Source organism: Leptonotus elevatus, chromosome 3 (assembly GCF_054856555.1).
Source record: "Leptonotus elevatus isolate MCC_2025b chromosome 3, RoL_Lele_1.0, whole genome shotgun sequence".
Taxonomy (NCBI): domain Eukaryota; kingdom Metazoa; phylum Chordata; class Actinopteri; order Syngnathiformes; family Syngnathidae; genus Leptonotus; species Leptonotus elevatus.
This window is the reverse complement of record NC_141241.1, coordinates 28,113,087-28,132,734: the sequence shown is the minus strand read 5'-3', so window position 1 is coordinate 28,132,734 and position 19,648 is coordinate 28,113,087. Positions and strand designations below refer to the sequence as shown.

Genomic DNA, 19,648 nt, shown 5'->3' with positions numbered 1-19,648 from the left:
TCTTTTGCTTTTCCTGTTCAGACTTTTTATCTTCTCTTTATTTGTGAGCCTTCGGCAACTCCCATCTTCACAGGTGTGTCAGTCACAATTCTTGTTTTCACTTTCTTTTTATTTATTTTTATTTTACAATTCTGTTCTTTCTTTTTGTGAATTTTGGCAAGGGAAAAATAACTTCTGAAGACACATAAACCAAGTGAGCAGAACAACCAGATTTGTTACTTAGTAAGTGCTCGGGAGGGTAAACCTAGGCCCTTTTTTTTTTTAGCCCTATTTTTTTTTTTTTTATGGCCATCTTCCTCTCTTTTCAACTCCTCAAGAGGAATTGAAACCCTTTCTGTCTTCCTTTTGTATCTGGTGACATGATGACTTTTGGTTAAAAATTAAGAATGGCACATACTTTTAGTGATCAAATGTAAAAACACAGTTTACAACACCAATAAAATACAATAAAGTGATATAGAGTAAATAATCATAATTTAGGGGATGTTGTGCATTGACATAACTTAACCCAGGTCCTTTTGCACAAATCACCCCTGTTTTGAGCCAGCATCATGCTAACCCTAGACACATAATGTATATACTAAAGGACTAAAACATGTGTGAACTGTTTTCAAAGTTGTCTATAATTGTTCAAACACAGCCATCAAAAAACCTTAATCATAGAAATTTTACTCTGGGGGGCAAAAAATATGTTTTTTTGAACTTATATGTGCTTACTTCTCAAGCCATGTGTCTCCCTTTTTACCGGATGAAATTACTCCACTCTCCCCTACCCCATTAAGATTAAACTGCACTAATAAACTAACCACCAGATGGTACTAGAACTGCACAAATGGAATACAACCTTCCTTTTTTAACAAATGTGCTGCTATCATGACATGACGATATTATGGCAATTTTAATATTGCAATATTGCTAGTATAGTTACATCCCTAATAAACAGTGATGTAATATTAATATTTGTAATGCTACTATAAGTTGTGTACATATGTATTTTACGTATGACTGATTATACTTGTGTAATAATTTTAACGCTGTAATTATAGCAACATATACCACATCAACATAAGTACACCTTATTAAAATAATAATTAATTAAAGGATCTGTGTGCAGTTTGTCACTTTTTTACTTGTGACTGCCACCACTGGCCCAAAGCGTAACTGCAGCATCTGTGTCAGGCTCGTTCATGGTGCGCGTGCCAGTACGTGCACGATCTTAAAGCGACAGCCACAATTGACAAATGAAGACATGACTTCAAATGAGGTAAGAAAAACTCCGCCCCTCCCCTCCCCAAAGAAACTGTAGAGTGTGAGGGTCCACACACTCTACTATAAAGGGAAGATAAAAGCTTATAGGTGCAGTCAGAATAAAATAGTCAGGACTCTTAGTACTCATCTGGGCATTGTTGGCGCATGCATGATGTAGAAAAAGCTTTAACATTAGCTTTTTAAACGGCACAATGCAACTTTAACAATATTCTGGATATAAATATACTGTATTTACTAATACAATATGGAAAACAATTGAACAGCATTTTGGCATGGCTACAACCTTTTCAATTTTCTTACAATGCCTTTTTGGAAAAGTAATTGCCCACGCTTGCTCTGGAACAAGGGTCTCAAACTCAACTTATGTGGGGGCCATTAGAGATAGTCTGGGTGTGTCTGGGCATGTCAGAGCCGCTTTAAGTATTTCACCCAAAAAAGTTCAAGTGCCCCCCACCACTTAAATTTTTTTTTAACTAATACAATCTGCTCAATCTTTAATAATAACAGTTCTAAACATTAACGATTCTTCAGAATTTGAAGGTGGTCTAAAGCAAATAAAATAATAAACCACTGAGGTGTCTTAATGTAATTTACTTGTTTTAACAAAAACAATAATCCAGTGAATCATTAATTTAATGTTTAAAAGACAAGGTGGAGGAGAGAAAGAAGTGAGTCCCATTTAGTAGCAACAAAAAAATGAAAAAAAAATACAGGGGGGAAAAACTGACTTTATCTTGCATATGAAAAAAATATTAAAATGCCGAGTCAATGCTTACCTACCTACAGTTGAAACCATCCAATCTGCAGAAAATATCAATTACAAATGATATCTCAATAACAAAAAAATTAGACTAAAACATTTACAACATTAGTGACATATTCAGCAGTTATTAGACTTGTAATATTTTTAAACCAATTGTATCCATCTGGCTAAAGAAGTGCAGCAGCAACTCCTAACTAAATGAACTCCTAACAATGAAAAGCAGTCTGTGACGAATACAAATATACAAATGTCCATAGGACAGTTTACGTCCATTTCTATTTAGGATGACCTGAGAAAGACGATTATCTTCAGTGATTTTACCCCTTGGCCTGACCCTTTCTTTGGTTTATAATTGACAGTTATTCATTTCTTAAAAAATATTCTATATGAACAACTGAAAATGTTGTTTGCAACAAGTTCTTATTAGATTGTGTTCGTCAGCGTGTTCTCCTATAATAAACGAAGGTTGCCACTAAAACCACTGATGCCACTAAGGTGAATGTCCTCCAGTGAGGCCATCCATGGATTACCCCTTCCTACAATGAAAGACAAAAACAAAGATAAATCTTCAAGTCAGTACAGCGAGATATTCATCCAAACTACAAGTGTTAATGATGTTCATGCATGACGCACCCAGCCTCCCTGCTGGACAAGCCAGTAGTAGAGTTGTTCTTTGATAACCTGGAGAACCCAGCTGATTATGAGTCGGATGTTCTCTAGATGATTCGTAGTCAGTGCCTTTAAGATAAAAAGAAAAACTATGTAACCGCATGGACATTATATACACACACAAACACAAATTATGGTGTGCGTTGGCTCCAGGCACTAGAGACGCCAAATGTTTGTGCACAAGAGATTTGAGCAGCAGTGAATGGAGAACTGTCAGGACAGTCGTGTGTGATCTTCCCACAGGTCCTAAAACCTTCCAAATAGAATGCTTCTTATTATTGTAAGTTGCATAAATAAAGTTGTTAAAAATATATTTTTTTGTATTTCTCTTTTTCCTTTTCCTCTATGCTCAGTTATGATGTACTCACTCTGATTGTCTGTTTACATGTAAACAGACAAAGAAAAAAAAAGAAGGGAAAAAAAGTATCGTGCGCCGTGACAAATCTGCTTGTGTGACATATTGTGCAAGTGACATCAAGAGACATGCAGTAAGTAGTACACAGGGCTTAGAGTAAAAAAACAAAAATCCTGAGCCTGAACTTTTTTCGGGAAGTTGTTGTTTGACCGACATCAAGCCATTAATTACTATTCGATTCGTCGCCGTGGATGGACTAGGCATTTGGGAAACTTCTGAAATTCCCGATGGCCAGTCCTCCCCAAGTGTCAGGTCATCTCTTTCGTTATCCATTTATATTATTTATATTTATATTTCACATGACTACTGGAAATGCAAACCATTAAACTTTTGCAAAATATCAAAATAAGTAAATAATCTGTAAAAATTTTATTACAATATCAGTCAGGAATTTATCACATTATTGATGAAATTATTACAATATTGAGTTTTATTGCATTTTAGTTAAGCGCAAATTATATTACATTTCCAAAATATTATTATAGGGTGTGACACAGCAAAGTCATAACTTCCAAACTCTACGACGAAGCATGCAGGCCATATAAAAATATTTGCCGAATACACAAAAGCCTTTCACTGACCACGGATTGTTGGACATCCCAGGCACCAGAGACTTATTAGACAATGACGGTCCACTAAATGTCGGACTTGTAGATGAGGAGCGCAGCACTGTACTGCAAACTCAGCCGCTGCATGAAAGCAACACAAGTGTATAATGCACTTTATTTTAGAGTCAGCCAGTCCTCCCTCAAGCATCTCCAGCTGGTCTTGCTCACCTCATAACTGGTGCTCATAATTCAATTTCTGGCCACCCCTCACTGGCTTCCTGTAAATTTTAGAGTACATTAAGAGCTATTCAACCCCTATACGCACCTGACCTTAGGTCAGCAGACCAGATGCTACTGGAGGTACCAAGGACCAAGCGAAGGCTCAGAGGGGATTGAGCCTTTTCCATTGCTGGGCCATCTCTTTGAAATGACTTCCCATTAAATGTTAGGCAAACACCAATCTGTCTATTTTTGCAACTTGTCTAAAAACTCATATTTATTCTATGACTTTTGACACAGCATGAGACTCGGCATTGTTTTAGTGTTTTTTGGGGGTTTATCGTTTTCATGTTATTAATTCATTGTTTTAACAATTTTTGTTATTTTATGACAAATTTTTACTCCATGTACAGCACTTTGTATGCAGCAATGTTTTTTGTAAAGTTCTCTATAAATAAAGTTTAGTTTAGTTGGGCTGAGTCTATGACAGGAATGGGCAACTTAAATACTGGAGCGTGCCACGATTTTTCATCAGTGCTACTTGAAGTCATATAGAACCATGCACTTCCCAAACAGATGTCTGACAAAAATGCTATTTTATATACTATACTGTAACGTATAATAAATGTTTATCAGTGTTTTTTGAAGAAGTTCCAAGTTTTATAAAATATAAATAAAATATTACATTTTCTGAACGCAGAAAAATTCCATTTCGAATCACGACTGCCACCTGGGGCCGAAAAATGAAACTGCACACCCCCTTCAATCCAGGTCTCGAAAGTAAAAACTCTGCCACAGATTGGATTTAGCCTCAGGTGCTTCTACTCACCTGGCAGGTAAACGAGCTTGTCTGTTGAGTAGAAACACTTGCAGGGTTTTTACTTTCTGGACCTGGATTCCCCAACTCTGTTCATGTCACACATTGCTTTGGCTTGTTACCTTGTATATAAGTCTGTATGCTAGATGGAAGAGAGCCACAACTCGACCCCAGTTGATGCCATCAGCAAAGATGTTCCTGGCCACCTTCATGAAAATATCGTGAGCACAGTTCCCTTGAACCTGGTTGATTAGTCTGAGAATGAGAAATAGAAATATGTAAGCAAGAATTTTGATTATTTTCTATTTCACTTCCAACATTGTACCCTACAGGTCAAGTAGGTTTAAATATATTTAATAGGGATGGCAGAAATGGAACATTGAAACAATCAAATCATTTGGAACAATTGAGTCAGAAAAAGAATCTATCTTTTGGGACGTTTGAAACATCTCCCCACAGCGACATTTGGTGGCCAATTGTAAAATATCACATTCAAACAGTAGCACAGTACTATCACATTTAATCAAAAACTTGTACATTTCAAAGGTTTTTTAAGTTTTGACAGAAAGTATTTTAGAGGGAAAAGAATGACCGACTGGACTGAGAAATGTGAACCGGGGTCGCCTGCCATAACGGACTATCCTCAGTCCATTGAGCGGGTGCGTTACCATGTGAACCAACCACCGCACTCCAAAGTATGTTGGCATTTTATTATGCAGGGTGATGAATCAGCAGCCAGGGCAAATTATTTTATACATGAAGTATTAGGGGTGTGAATTGCCTAGTACCTGGCGACTCGATTCGTATCACAATTCATAGGTCACGATTCGATTCGATACCGATTAATCCCGATGCGACTCTATAACTGTATTATTGCGATTTTTTTAAACTCAAATTTAGAAAATACTAATCAGTAAACTTGTACATGTACACTGTAAGATTTGTATGAACATTTATTTATCAGAAAATTCAGGCTTACAACTGAGCCTTAATAAACAGGTTACAGTCTGTTTCATTTTTGAACAGCACTGAAATAAAATATTAAGGCTTAATGTTTCATTAATATAACATTCTTCCATGCTTAATGTGTAAATCCCAACCCTAAGTAAGACGTTTTTTTGAATATTCCCATAAAAAATTAATGTTTAAAAATCTATTGGGCCGCATATCGAATCGATTCGAGAAATGCGCGCTATAATATCGCGATATATTGCCGAATCGATTTTTTCTAACACCTCTATGAAGTATACTTAGGTTGGATATATTTCAGATTGAAGACATTTTCATATAGTGCAATGGTAGGATTTTATCTAATTTTAGAAAAGGGATAACATTTTCATTTGCTGAATCAATGTGACGTTTGGAGGCGTAATGGAACGCGAAAGGCAACTGTCACGTGACATTGTGATTCTGAGACAGATTAAGGAACGCAATTCGAATCACAAGTTCAGCCTGGGTTCCGGTACTTTGATTTTGCCATCACTAATATTTATTTACCCCTTCTTGTATTGTTCTTTTTAAAACTACCTTAAAGCAGTGATTCTCAAAGTGTGGTAGGAGCACCACCAGTGGTACACAGTTAAGTACAGTTCAGTTGCAAATTAACGTTTGTATTTAATCTTGTAGAAATATTTGTTTAGAAACATGTATTTATTCCATTTTAACTTAAAGCTGCTCAATGCAGGAAATTTAATTTAAAATAGATATGAGATATTTGCAATGATTAACATTTAATCCATTGATGGACTTTTTTTCTGTCTGAGTTTGAAAAGTTCAACAGTTTTTGAATGCAGCTCGCCACTCTCTGTCAACATTTAGCTAGTTGCTAACACCGGAGACTTCTGCCATATCATACAATGACAGACTAATTAACAAGCGGATTATTAGCGTCCTTAATTAGCAATCAAATATAATATTGGGATAGTGTTGTGTTGATGTTGGAAGTCAGCAGTCGAGTGAAGCTCGGCGTCTTGAGCCGCAACGTCTACCACACGCCAATTTCAATATAGAAATAACAAGGCAATTGCATCAACGTCAATGTATTAGTTGGAAGGCTTTTAATTTGAAGTTGGCCTCTGTAGCGCGGATCATGGCTCAAAGATGAGCCGTTGCATCACTCATTTGAACATGTACTCGTGCCGTGTGACCGGATACATTTTTTACCAGCGCAGGCTGTACAGTTGGCCGCATCTGCGGGTGAATTGCTCACAGTGTCTTGGCTCAGCAACAACCATATGCAGGCCCTAGCTGTAGAAGGTAAGCGGCGGTTGAACCATTGTGTCCGACACTAGCGGCAAGCACCACCACAGGCTAACTACATTAACAAAATGATTCTCCTTTGGGTATCCGCAGCAGAAACATCGCGCCTTCTGTAAGACCTACACCTACAAAAAAAATCTATGTTGATGTGTTAGAATGTTTTTTTTAAGCATATTATTGAAATTAGTAGTGGATTTGTTTTAATGAATGGATTATCATTTCACCACTAGATGGCACTAATTTCTACACACTGTCGCTTTAAGAACGTGTGTGTACTGTGCTCCACGTCCACTTCTTGCTGATGGTGGTAATTAAAGAGCAGACTATGAAATGAAGCATTTGGGAAACATTGTGCATTAGTAAAATAACCACATTAGCCAAGCATGAACCAGTTAATCTGTTTAAAGCAGGCGTGCTCAAGTTTGGTCCTCGACAGCCCCTATCCAGCCTGTTTTCCATGTTTCTCTCTACTACCACACCTGATTCACGATCAGGATCGTTATCGGGCTTCTGCAAAGCTTGCCGATTAGCTGATCATTAGATTCAGCTGTGCTGCAGGAGGCAAACATGAAAAACAGGCTGGTTAGGGTCTTTCGAGGACCGAACTTAAGCACCCCTGGTTTAAAGCATACCGTTGGAGCTCCGCATTCCTGTTCAACTCATCTGCAATCTTAACGAGCTGCACCACAACTTCTTTCATTTGTGGGTCCTCTTGTTCATTGGATCGTCCACCTAAATCCTCAGAAGTAACATGTCGTGTGGGGTCTTCTGTATTTATTCGCTCAATCACATACCTGTTATGAACAAAAGATGTATATGAAATGCTTTCTCAATGGAATAAGACAAATTCGTTGTGCAATTATACAGAAGTAGTTCTACAAGAAATTCATAATCACATCGCTCCACCCAAAAGAGAGAGAAAACATTTATTTTAAAATTGTACTATACAATAGTGTTGTGGCATTCATGTAACTGTCCAAGCCTTTCACTTTCTCTACATGGTCAGTGCAATCGCTAGATTTGCATTTCATAAGGAAAATACCTCATGTAAAAAAGATCTCAATTGCAAATTGCGCTCAATAAATAAGAAACACAATTTCTAAAATAAACAAAATAACTTTTTTTCTCTTTACAAATGGTCTAACAGTAAACCACCCCAGTATATCACAGATTTTAAAGATATTTTTGGCGTACGTTTTTTGGGAGTTTTTAGTCACAAATAATCGATTAATCAACAACTAATCGACCATTAAATTAATCTACACGAGTGGTAGTGAACTCACCCCCCCCCCTCCCGATAACCGGTTTGACGATTTACCGTGGTTTAAAAAAGTCAAGGTTTCAATAACCGCTAATGCTGTCTGTTACCAGTAATGAGCTCTTCTTGAGTTGCGTAAAAACGAGCCAATTCAAGTTAATTGTCTTCAATTAACTTTCTTCACCTTCTCCTGCGAGTGCACGTGCAGTCGTGCACGAGGAGGAGGTTAGAAGGGAAAGGGGTGGGGGATAAGGGGAGACACGTAATGTCGTTAAAGTGTACACGTGTAGGTGCAAGTGTGTCCCCAAAGACAAAATGAGCAACTCGGGTCAGTTTTAAAAATAGCTAAACAGTTACGGGACACTGTGAAAACACGCCGTATAAAAATTTAACTGCACTAAAAAAACTAACCACCAGAGGGTGCCAGAACTGCACAAATGGAAATCAACTTGACATTTTTAACAGACGTGCTGCTTTTAATATCGTGACATGACGACGATATTGTGGCAGTTTTAATATCGCGATATCACAATATTTCTGTTATCTTTACATCCCTAATGTTTACATAGATCTTCGCGTTTCACATGGCTGTAAAACGGCTGCTCTGATAAATGTCGTGGCACATGTAAACGTAAATATTTGGATTTCATTTCACAACTCAAACAGGACCAAAAGTTAATATTTCTCCCTTCATTCACTCATCATTCACAAAAAATTACTGTAAAATGATACTGTTAATTATTGTGAAATGCTGATAGTTTTTTACATTGCTGGATGAATCACTTGAATCTGATTACTGGCTTGAAAATAGTAACGCATTAGATTACAAGTTACCAAAAATAGTCATCATATTGGAGTAACGCATAACTTAGTAACGTATCAGCGGCATCACTGATTCTCAATTATGTACACAATCATGTTATCGTTGATGTCAAAGGAACGGACTTCTGCCATAAATTGAGCACCCCTTGCATGATTTAAACCCGTTTCACTGTAATTGCATAAAAAATTGCTTTTGTTTATTTGTTTGTATTTTTTCCATGTCAGCAACGATAGGAATTTCATAGCAAAATCTGAATTTCATCACTAAATAGATATACAAATATACATTTGTATAACATGTTAGATACAAGTAAACAAAAAGCACATACATTACATTCAATGATTAAAATTGATGCTTGGTAAGAATTCCCAAGTTTTTTGCCAGTGCAAAATAAAATTAAACAAATCATACTGCATGAGACAACAGAAAAAAAATCTAACCAACAAGAAAATTCAAATCCCATTAAAAAGCAGTTTTGATAGGACTTACCCTCTGAGGACAATTGCACCTTGCTCTAGGATTGGATCATCAATGACATCTGTTAAAGATGGTAGATGCTTGATTAGCCTTCAGTTAAACTCCGCTCCAAAAGTATTGAACATTTGAGTTTGACATCAAAAGGTAAATAGGAGACTAGGGTGCGCTCTATGCTGCTGGTACGAGAAATGTACCGCAGTACCTTTTGCCGTCAATAATGAAACGATGGCAGGTTTTTTTTAAGCACTGCTATTAAAAATAAATTAATACATCTCCAACTCTGTGTCCAGGGGTGTAGCTACATGATGGCCATGACAACTATTCAGATTGACCAAACTACACACAGAATATACATTTTTCATAACAGTGAAATATGTACAGTATTTAATAATACTTGTAGTGAGTATTCAGCATTTAAGAAGAAATCAAGATGAATACATTCAGGTTCTGAATATGTGTGCATTTTGTTTTTATGAAACAATGACTGTAGATAATATGATAACAATGACTTCTTGGCCATCTACGCTCAACGCAGACTTCACTATCTCTGAGTTGTGGGATTACAGGCGTGGAATAGCCTTTTTATTTGAACATTTGTGACTGAAAGATTTAATTAGTAGATTTAAAACCTTAGCTGTTCACAGTGGGTACTCCTGCAAGACTGGATTCAGGTTTGAATTTCCCGCCCTCAGTCTGTGGATGTGACATCATGTGCGCATCATGTACGTGGAGAAGGGTGTAAGCAGTTTCAATTTTCGGCAACTGTGTTCAGTAGCTTTAACATTAAAAAAAGCACATTGGTTGCACACATTAAAATCCTGTTTAACCATGAATATGATTTTATTTGTGTATTATTCATGTTGGTAAAACATTATTTTAAAGCCTGCAACAAATGCTCAGACATAAATAAATAAATAAAATGTAATTAGACTTTTTTCCCCCAGTGTTCTTCATGTTTGACCACTATAAGAATGATTTGTCTGTCTGTGAAATTTATCAAACAGATGTTTCTATATTCCTCTCCACATAGATGTTAGTTATAGCAGGGGTTACCAACCTTTGAAGTTTCGTTTAGGGCCCGAATACAAATGAGCCATAGCAGGAAAGCAAGTTGCTGTTGCCCTTCTGGTAGTTTGTGATAGGTTTCACCAGCGACCAGCAGGACAGACAACATAAACTTGCTAGGCTGCTCTGGCTAAGTTGTTAGAGTTGGTCATCCAGTTATCAAAAGGACGGCGGTTCAACTGTCTGCTGTTGAAATTTCTCTGTACATGACTCAGAACGCTAAATTGCTCCCGGTGGGTCTGGCAGGTTATGTTTTAGTTGGTGTTGACACCAGCAAGACCGGCAACGAAAACACAACAAAACAAGCATTATTCTGGTTCTATGTGTGTGTGCGTGTTTTTTTTTGTAAAACCGGGTAATTAATGTTTATCTATAAAATATATAGAGAAATAAAAATCATAGTTTGAAATTACATTACAATATGAAACGTATAGTATTTATTAAATTACTCTTGCAAATTACGATCACCTTGAATAATAGCTGGTTAATGTACGCGTAACAACCCTTCATTCACGACCTTTTGGCTCGTATCTATTCTCTGACACATATTATTTTTAAATACCCAATTTATTATAACCTTCTTTAATCTTCAATCTGTACTAACAACATTTGTATTTGCTAATAAAATCACATTTATGACCCTTATCGCCCACACGTTTCCAGGTGGCGAACAAAGCTCAAGGCCTGTAGAACTTTGAATTTGTCACCAACTTTCAAACTGCGTTTCAAACTCGGAAAACTTGAGCGCTGGGTAAAACATTCTCATCCGAGTTGAATATAAAAACTGCCATAAATTTCATCGGTGCAGGTTAACACGGCGCACATACCTTCCCCACCCACAGCACCAACAAGTTGTTGTTCTTCGTCGTTGTTCTCATTTCCTCGGTCGTCAGACATATTCCAAGATTTTTGTTGGATCGTGGTCACGGAACTCGTGTATATATAGTGTAAATAATTTCAATATCTGACGCTGATAAAACGAAAAGAATAATGTCTCGTCGCGGTCAAACGGGCCAGTTACGTCGAAAGTTTGTGGAACGAGGAAGTGAAATGACATGAAAAGTGCATGCTGCAGTAACCTATAGTCTCCAGTTGATGCACACAGAACAAGCAGCCCCCACCCTCGCCCCGTATAGCAGTTGTTGTAAGCGAAAAATACAAAGAAAGTACAAATACCCACTATGGTAAATTAATCAAACACAAGATCAATGCTACACACTATTGAAAATAGGATTTATTTCTCTTCATATAACCGAAATCAGCCAATATTGACAATCACAACAAAACGTGTCCCAACACTGTAAGCCCAGAAAATAGACCCAAAAAAATACGGTACTACCAGTACAGGTTAAATTGACTCTAAAGTGAAATAAATAAATAAATAAATAAATAAATAAATAAATAACCTAGTTCAGGGGTAGGCAACCTTTGTCCTACAGAGCCGCAGTCCTGTGTGTTTCAGATGTATCCCTCCTCCAACATAGGTGAAGATTGTTATCAGGCTTCTCCATAGCTTGCTAGTGAGCTGATCATTTGAATCACATGTGTTGGAGGAGGGAGATATCTAAGGCCCCGTCCAAATGGAAGCAAAGCCGGCTTCTTTCCTCAAACAAATCTCCTGCACACAGAAGCGTTTCAAGACTTGCTGTTACGGCTGTGTAAAACGTGTTTTTGGACCCAAGACAGACAAAAACTTTTAAGCTAGCTTAAAAGTTTTATTTGGACATAGGGAGCACGCTAGCGTGAATAAATACTACAACCAAAAGCAACTTGACACGAGGCCAACATGGAAACAAACAGTACACAATCACTAGGAAGGTGAGCGGAGAGCTACAGGAGAAAGGGACTGAAGGCAAACGCAAAAATCACTCTAAACCTACACAAGGCTAAGGGAGTAACACAGAACAAAAAAATCACAATAGTACTTACTCACAAACAGAAGAACAAGTTGCACTACTGGCGAGGACAAAATCTCTATATTACAATATCTCGGCACCCCTCTCCTGTCTCTCTTGCGCTTAAATACTCTGCTAATGATAATGCAGAGCAGATGCGATGCAGGAGGCTCCGCCACCACACACCTTGGGCTCTGCAACACACACACAAAAAAGGGCAACAAAACAAAGCAACAAACCAGGATGCGACCCTCGCGTATGTCCAAAAGAAGACGCTGAGGACGTTAAACGGCTGTAATGTATATGCCAAGTCTGGAGTGGCGCTGTAGCACAGTCACAGGGAGTTAACAGAAAGCGTAGAAGAAGAATCAGCGATGAATACGAACACTTTTTAACTTTATTGCAATTTACAGAACAAACATGGCTTTGGATGTATCGAAACAACATGAAGAAGACGAACACAGGAGAAGTGACAATGGCGGGTGATTCAAGTACAACACCGTTTGTTGGACGTGGGAATGAAGAAGCAAAATATTTAGCTGCAAAAGCATAAGTAAGCTAAGGCTGCACAAAACGACTACGACACGGCTATCCGCCATTGTTGTTGACAGACTGACGGCTCGCGCGCAGTCACGCGAGAGTTGGAGCATACGCCATCAAACTACGACATTGCGTCGTCATCGAGCTGCGGCCATTATGTCACCACTGGAGGAGTATCCTGCATATGGTGTCCAGACGGACGCGTTCGGGGCACGTTTTAAAATCTTTCCACTCTGGAGCCCGGTTTAAAAAATGTTCAGTTTCAAGCTCCGAAACTGCGCCGTCATGTGGACAAACGGCCTAATTGTTTTGCTCCTTCAGTGTAAGGTGTTGATAATTATGTAATTCTTTTGTCTCTAGTGTTTATACAACTTAAAAAAAACTGGAAGAGTGTGACAATATTTGCACTTTCTTTGTGTACTTCGCTTACAGTAATTGCTAAAAGTTTTTTTTTTTTTTAGTTAAACACAGCAGTGTGTAACTGGTTCAAACAGAGTTAAAACTTTTTAAACATGTGTACTGTATTTCAAAAAGCAAGAGTGATTAATTCTGCACAGGATATCAGATGTTCTGCATCTTGTGAACATGGTTGAGCTAATTGTGTGTAGTGTTTTTAAAATCCAATCCCTGTTTCCTATTTCGTGTTTAAGCAATTGCAAAAAAAACCTGCAATGTTTCACAGTACATGCAGGTCTGTTTGTAGACTTGCACGGCTTATTTTGAGATGATCAACTAAAAAAATCAACTGCAACTGTAACAGAAGAGAAGAAGAAAGAAAGAAAGAATAACAATAGAAAGCCTTTAATGTCATGTTCTATGGTGCAGATGCAGCAATGTTGAGAAAAATTAATTGGAAGGAAATCAAAAACTTTATTTTGGGTACTTTGGACATATATTTAGTTCCTGTCAATGCAAAATAAATGGTTTTCACAATCAAATCAATAACTTTATGCTGTTTTGAATGGCGCGGCACAGTGACTGACTGGTTAGCACGTCCGCCTTCCAGTGCAGAGGACGTGAGATCGAGTCCAGGCTTCGGCCCTTCCTGGGTGGAGTTTGCATGTTCTCCCCGTGCCTGTGTGGGTTTTCTCCGGGTACTCCGGTTTCCTCCCACATTCCAAAGACATGCATGTCAGGTTAATTGAACACTCTAAAAAATGTACCTAGGTGTGATTGTGAGTATGAATGGTTGTTTGTCTCTGTGTGCCCTGTGATTGGCTGGCAACCAGTTTAGGGTGTGCCCCGCCTACTGCCCGAAGCCAGCTGGGATAGGCTCCAGCACCCTCCGCGACCCTAGTGAGGAATAAGCGGTTAAGAAAATGGATGGATGGATGGATGTTTTGAATGGAAATTATTACTTTCAATGAACAACTGCATGTAACAGTTTTTACAGTGTGTCTGCTCATAGGATCAATACCATTAATATAAGAAGTTGAATTTGGGATATTAACAATTTCACCTGTATAGTTTTTTATTTATTTATCAATTCTAATATAGCCTACCACTTGATATGCTTTTAACAACAAAATATAATTCTTGTGATTTGACAGAATTTTTTTTTCTCAGAAATGTTTCATAAGTAATTATTTGGCCTGCTGGTGAAAATTAGAAAGCTTTATTTTTTTAATTTGTTTACGTTACAGTCACATTTTAACAGAAAATCCAACCCACCAACCTTTTGGAAAATATAATACAAGATAATAATGCATTGGATTTATATAGCGCTTTTCTATCTAATCAGATACTCAAAGACGCTCCACAGTAGTTGCATTATTCATGCGCTCACACATTCACACTGTGGTGGTGGTAAGTTACTTTAGTCGCCACAGGTGCCCTGGGGCAGGCTGCCAGGAGCGTGGCTGCCAGTGTGTGCCTACGGCCCCTCCGACCACCACCAAACATTTGCACCTTCCATACAACAGTGTGAGTAGCACTGGAGGGAATGTGTGTGAAGTGTCTTGCCCAAGGACACAACGACATATGACTTGGGGGCAGCGGGGATCAAACAGCTGACCTTCTGGTTACTGAACGACTGTCTCTACACCCTGAGCCACAGCCGCCACAAGTTCGCCAAGTCGCGGGCCACATCGAGTCAAATCATGGCAAGTAAATTGTTGAACATGACTCAAACTGGCGTACCTACCGCCTTGGAGAGTGGAATAAGCCATGTCAAGAAAGGCGAGGGAGTTGTTGTTTACTGTTTGCTGGGTGGTTTCAGGTAACCAGGTTAGTTGTCCTGCATTGGGGCTCATTCATGCCAACACCACCTCTGAGAGTTGTTACGACATATGAACAAATTGGATGTTGGCTACATTGTGTTATGACTGTAACAGCAGAAGGCAAAAAAAAAAAAAAAGGGAGCAGAAAAAAGCAGAAAGTACATGTGCATGTGAGAGCATGCAGTACATGCATTTAACATTGTTTTTGTTTACTTTATCAAATTATTGGTGAACTCATAAAATTATAAAATAATGAAGAAAGAAAAATTATGAATTACAAATTAATTAAACTGTTTAACACCCTTCTTTAACATCGAATCATTTATCCATATTTCCAACAGAACAAAACGCAGATAAAACAGTAATGTGACATAAATACAACATATAACATGCATGCATGCATGCATCTTATCATAAAGTGTTCTATCAGTTCCTCAAACAGTAGATTCAAAGTGTCAAAAATAAGAAATGCAGCTGTTGTAGGGGAGGGACCACACTTCGTTCTCACACATTAAGAGGCCAACTGAACGCTGAAGGAGAAAGCACTATATAGGCAGTAAGAAGGCATTAGTAAAATATGGACACATTGCTGAAAACTACCAGAAAAATAATTTCACAGAAAACTCTCCTTTCTAATTGAGTCGTAAATTGTGTGGAGGTTTTGGGTGTGGTTGGTAAAACAACACCGAGGGCTTGCCCTTATTCAGAAGAACAATGGACAGGATCAGTTCAACTCATTGCAAATGTGAAACTCATTCCCTTCATACCAAGGCCAGGTGTTACTTTCAGCAATGGAAAACTTTGAATCCGCCAACATCCACAGTGACACCCAAGAGTGAAATATTTTGCAAACAGTGATCCCTGTCTGAGGAGGTGCACACACTAAACATTAGTGCTGTGCTCTGAGTCAGTTGATAAAGGCCAATCAGGTTGGTTCACTTTGCCAGGATTCACTTACAATTTAGTAAACATGATACTGTCACTATACGTACATTAACATTATTGTGATGATCAATCAAATAAAGGGTCAATACATTTGAGTATCCTTCAGCAAATATTAAAAACAAAGTCATGTCCTCCTCTGCACATTATGCTATGTTGTGTAATCTCTACCTGATTTCTGACTTTGAGGGAGTTGGTGGGGTGTATCATAAAAAATGACAAAACACACAAGTTCAAACACGTCTGTTTAGGAATGTCTATCTCTCACTAAGGAAGTTTCTGTAAGGTTGTTGTTGTTGTTAGAGTATAAAAATAAATCATTTTGCTAACTAACCAACACAACTCTACCTTATTTTATATAGGTACCATGTGCAGTTTAGAATGGGGTTGAGTGTACTTTTATTTTAGAGCAATTATCCTCGATCTGCTTGTGGCCAATCGGCTACTCCCAGACAAAGTGTTGTATGCTACAAGTGTGGGAGGAGAAACTTACCTGGAGAGACGAGAAACACTTCCTCCTCCACCCTGCTGTCTCTTTCAGGTGAGAGCGAAGTGTCTGCAAATAATCTGTGAAATCTGACAAACAATCGGATTCTCTTTTACGTGGTGAAAAGGTAAAGTCTCCGTGTTCTGTTCATTGTTTATTGTGGAATCTAAATGTCGGTTTTCATCAAAAATAATATCACAGCCGAATGAATCTATAATGTCCTGTATGTTCTGTTAACATTTGATATAGGCTTATATACCATTAAAAAAAATGGAAACATGTTCACTTATATGAGAAACCCGAATATCATTGCGAGATCAACGTGTCTTGCGGTACCATCGCATTTCTTCGTCTAACACTAGTTACATTTTGGGTGTTGAAATTGATTGTATTTATAATCATAATTATCAGCAGCCCACTGATTTGTTGGAATCCCTTCACATCGACCACTCACGTCTCACGGATCGTTAAAATGCTTTTTCTGGACGTGTAGTCGACGTGAGAGCTTTTACATCTTGATGTTTGAAACACCTCCGCACTTGCTGGTGCCTTGTGATGGTGTTTTTTTTTTTTGCTCCTTTATTCCCTTTCGCAAGTGGGCGGTACCGGCTGGACTGTTGACTATTCAGCACCCAAACACTGCAGCATTCCGTCAAATAACAAATAATATCGACCAGTGACACGCCAAATCAATTATGCGTCATATTTCCAAGAGAGTTAAATTATTTTCAATTATTAGTTTTTGTTTAGTCAAATGTACAAGAGCTAATTTAGCCAACGGGACATATACCTTAAAATAATCATTTATCAAAACCCCGCAACACATATTCACTGTACTATTTATTTATGTATTTATTTATTTATTTATATTTAAGACGACGCTTCACGTCAAATGTGTTACCATTAAGCATATTTTGCGGATAGGGCAATTTTCTGTCTATATGTGAACTCATTTTCTGATATTCTTTAAATGGCTACGTCTTGTGAGGTTATTATTAATACATTTACTTATTTTTATTATTATTATTATAATTATAATTATTATTATTTTTACGTGAGTCGCTTGCCAGCCTCGTTTTTGTCATCCAAAATCGTGAGCGATAGCAGCCGGTCATGCGTGTCTAAGCAACAGCGCAGGCGCTTATAAACCTGCGGGCACACACGATTACACACTACTGTTGTGGAATAGATCTGGTTGGGGTCGTTACAGTAAAGCTGACAGGCTGTTATGATGGAGGGCCAAGCGGCTGGGGGTTTAATTCACCAAGACACAATAGAGGACACTGGTAAGAGCGCAGTTTTTGCCATATTAAATGTGTGTGCGAGCGCTCGCGCGCGGTTATGTGTATGTGCGTGCGTGCGTGTGATGGGGGAGATTTGTTTTAAGAAACTAATGGAGTTCCCTCTATATTGAGACCGCTGATCAACATCAATTTATAGTACTATAATTCCTATACCGGTGAACTCGCATGCCAAACAAATCCTTATGCCTATCCAAATGCTTACCTAGGGTAACAGTAGTGTTTGACAAAATCTATGTATCCATGGAAATGATTGGCATAAAATAGCTACGAAACCAACATATCATTCATTTGAGAGTGCAGTCAACGTTTATTTAATTGATAACAGTGGAACCACGCGCGCGCATTCACAGCAACAGTTTTAAGCCTACAGCATTACCTGCAACACTTTCGACGATCTTTTTCTATGCGCCATTAAAGAGGAGTCTACTCAGCAGTGGAAGTGAACTTAATTGAAAGCTTTGCAAGGGTTGTAGTTTGTTTTCAAAGTCCTGCTTTGGATTTATTTAACCCTTCTTTTATATTAAATGAACCACTTTCAAGTTAATGAACAAATGTTAGCTTTTACCCTACTTGGCACCAACATACAATAAAAAAACGTTTTGAGATATTTGCAAGGAACATTGAGCATATACTGGTCAAACTGACCCAACATTTACACCAACTGTTTTTAAGAAATGGTTAATTTCGATTTATGTGCAATGAAAACTGTTAATAACAAGATAAAGCAATGTTTATTGTGTTGGTTTTGGAATGTTAAACATTCTGGGTCAAATTGACCCATAGTATTATAATTATATTTTGGGGTTTGTTTTTTATAACACATCTCACCGAAAGACAAGATGTGGATCAAAATGCTTTTGGAACATGTGTCAATTGACCCATTTTAACTTCTGTAGTTTTTTTGCTCCCAACCGTCTTAATTAAAATGGTTCACTTTGACTTTGACATATTTTCCAATTACATGTTAAAGGTTTATCTAAATGCTTTTGGAACATTAAACTTAAAATGTTAAAATTCTTTTTGCAATGAAACTTTATCAACTGGCAATTTTTTTTTTTAATTTGAACTTATTTGCATTGAAAACTGTTAATCATGAGCTACGTATTCATTATAAGGGCATTTTTGGAACACTAAAAATAGCCTGGGTCAAACTGACCCATTTCAAAGTAAAACAACTATAAATAGTAGTATTTCATGATGAAACACGCAAAAAATTGTTTATTTAAAACATTTGCAATGAAATTGGTTAATGATGTTTATTGTGATGCACTTTTACGTCAATATAACTTTTTAATAAAGCCTGGGTTAAACTGACCCTGGAACATTACTGCTGTTCCTGAGAAATCAACCTAACAGGGAGGGCATGTAGTGCTTGTAAGATAATCTTCAATATTTTTTGTTATTTCATGAAACACGACGTTAGTGACGTTGAAACGTTGACTTTACTAATATTTGTGTCTCAACTGGTTCCATGTTTGTCAAACACAAAATTCTAAAACTAATTCAATGTTAGCTTAATTTATTTGTATTTAACTGACAAAATTCAATGACATGGAACCGGTTTACACACAAATAATACGTACATTTGGCAGGCAAAACAAACACAGAGGCATGCTTTGATAGCAATTTGAATAAATAAATATATCACAATGAGTTCCTTAGAGCCATTATGCTACAGT

The 19,648-nt window shown here is 37.7% G+C and overlaps 2 protein-coding genes across 5 annotated transcripts in view; one reads left to right on the top strand and one right to left on the bottom strand.

The window, feature by feature from the left end:
* Positions 1-1,840: 1,840 nt before the first annotated feature.
* On the bottom strand, positions 1,841-11,677 carry LOC147178103 (apoptosis regulator BAX). Its single transcript, XM_086071492.1, has 6 exons — positions 11,410-11,677; positions 9,530-9,578; positions 7,592-7,753; positions 4,823-4,955; positions 2,666-2,770; positions 1,841-2,568 (listed from the first exon to the last, which is right to left on the bottom strand). Exons 1-6 carry the CDS (start codon positions 11,477-11,479, stop codon positions 2,470-2,472), a joined length of 618 nt encoding a protein of 205 aa, XP_085927618.1. The 5' UTR covers positions 11,480-11,677; the 3' UTR covers positions 1,841-2,469.
* A 5,007-nt stretch (positions 11,678-16,684) lies between these two features.
* The window catches only part of ano1a (anoctamin 1, calcium activated chloride channel a), a 55,771-nt gene continuing 52,807 nt past the window's right edge, over positions 16,685-19,648 (top strand). For 3 of the 4 annotated variants that reach the window (XR_015094333.1, XM_086070827.1, XM_086070826.1), the window contains exon 1: positions 17,791-17,951. Coding sequence is in view for 2 of the 4 variants with exons in the window: in XM_086070827.1 (XP_085926953.1) it covers positions 17,894-17,951 (58 nt within the window). In the remaining 2 variants the exon portion in view is untranslated. Of the gene's footprint in view, positions 16,793-17,790; positions 17,952-19,648 lie in introns of those variants that run through there. The other variant, XM_086070829.1, reaches the window with a different exon arrangement.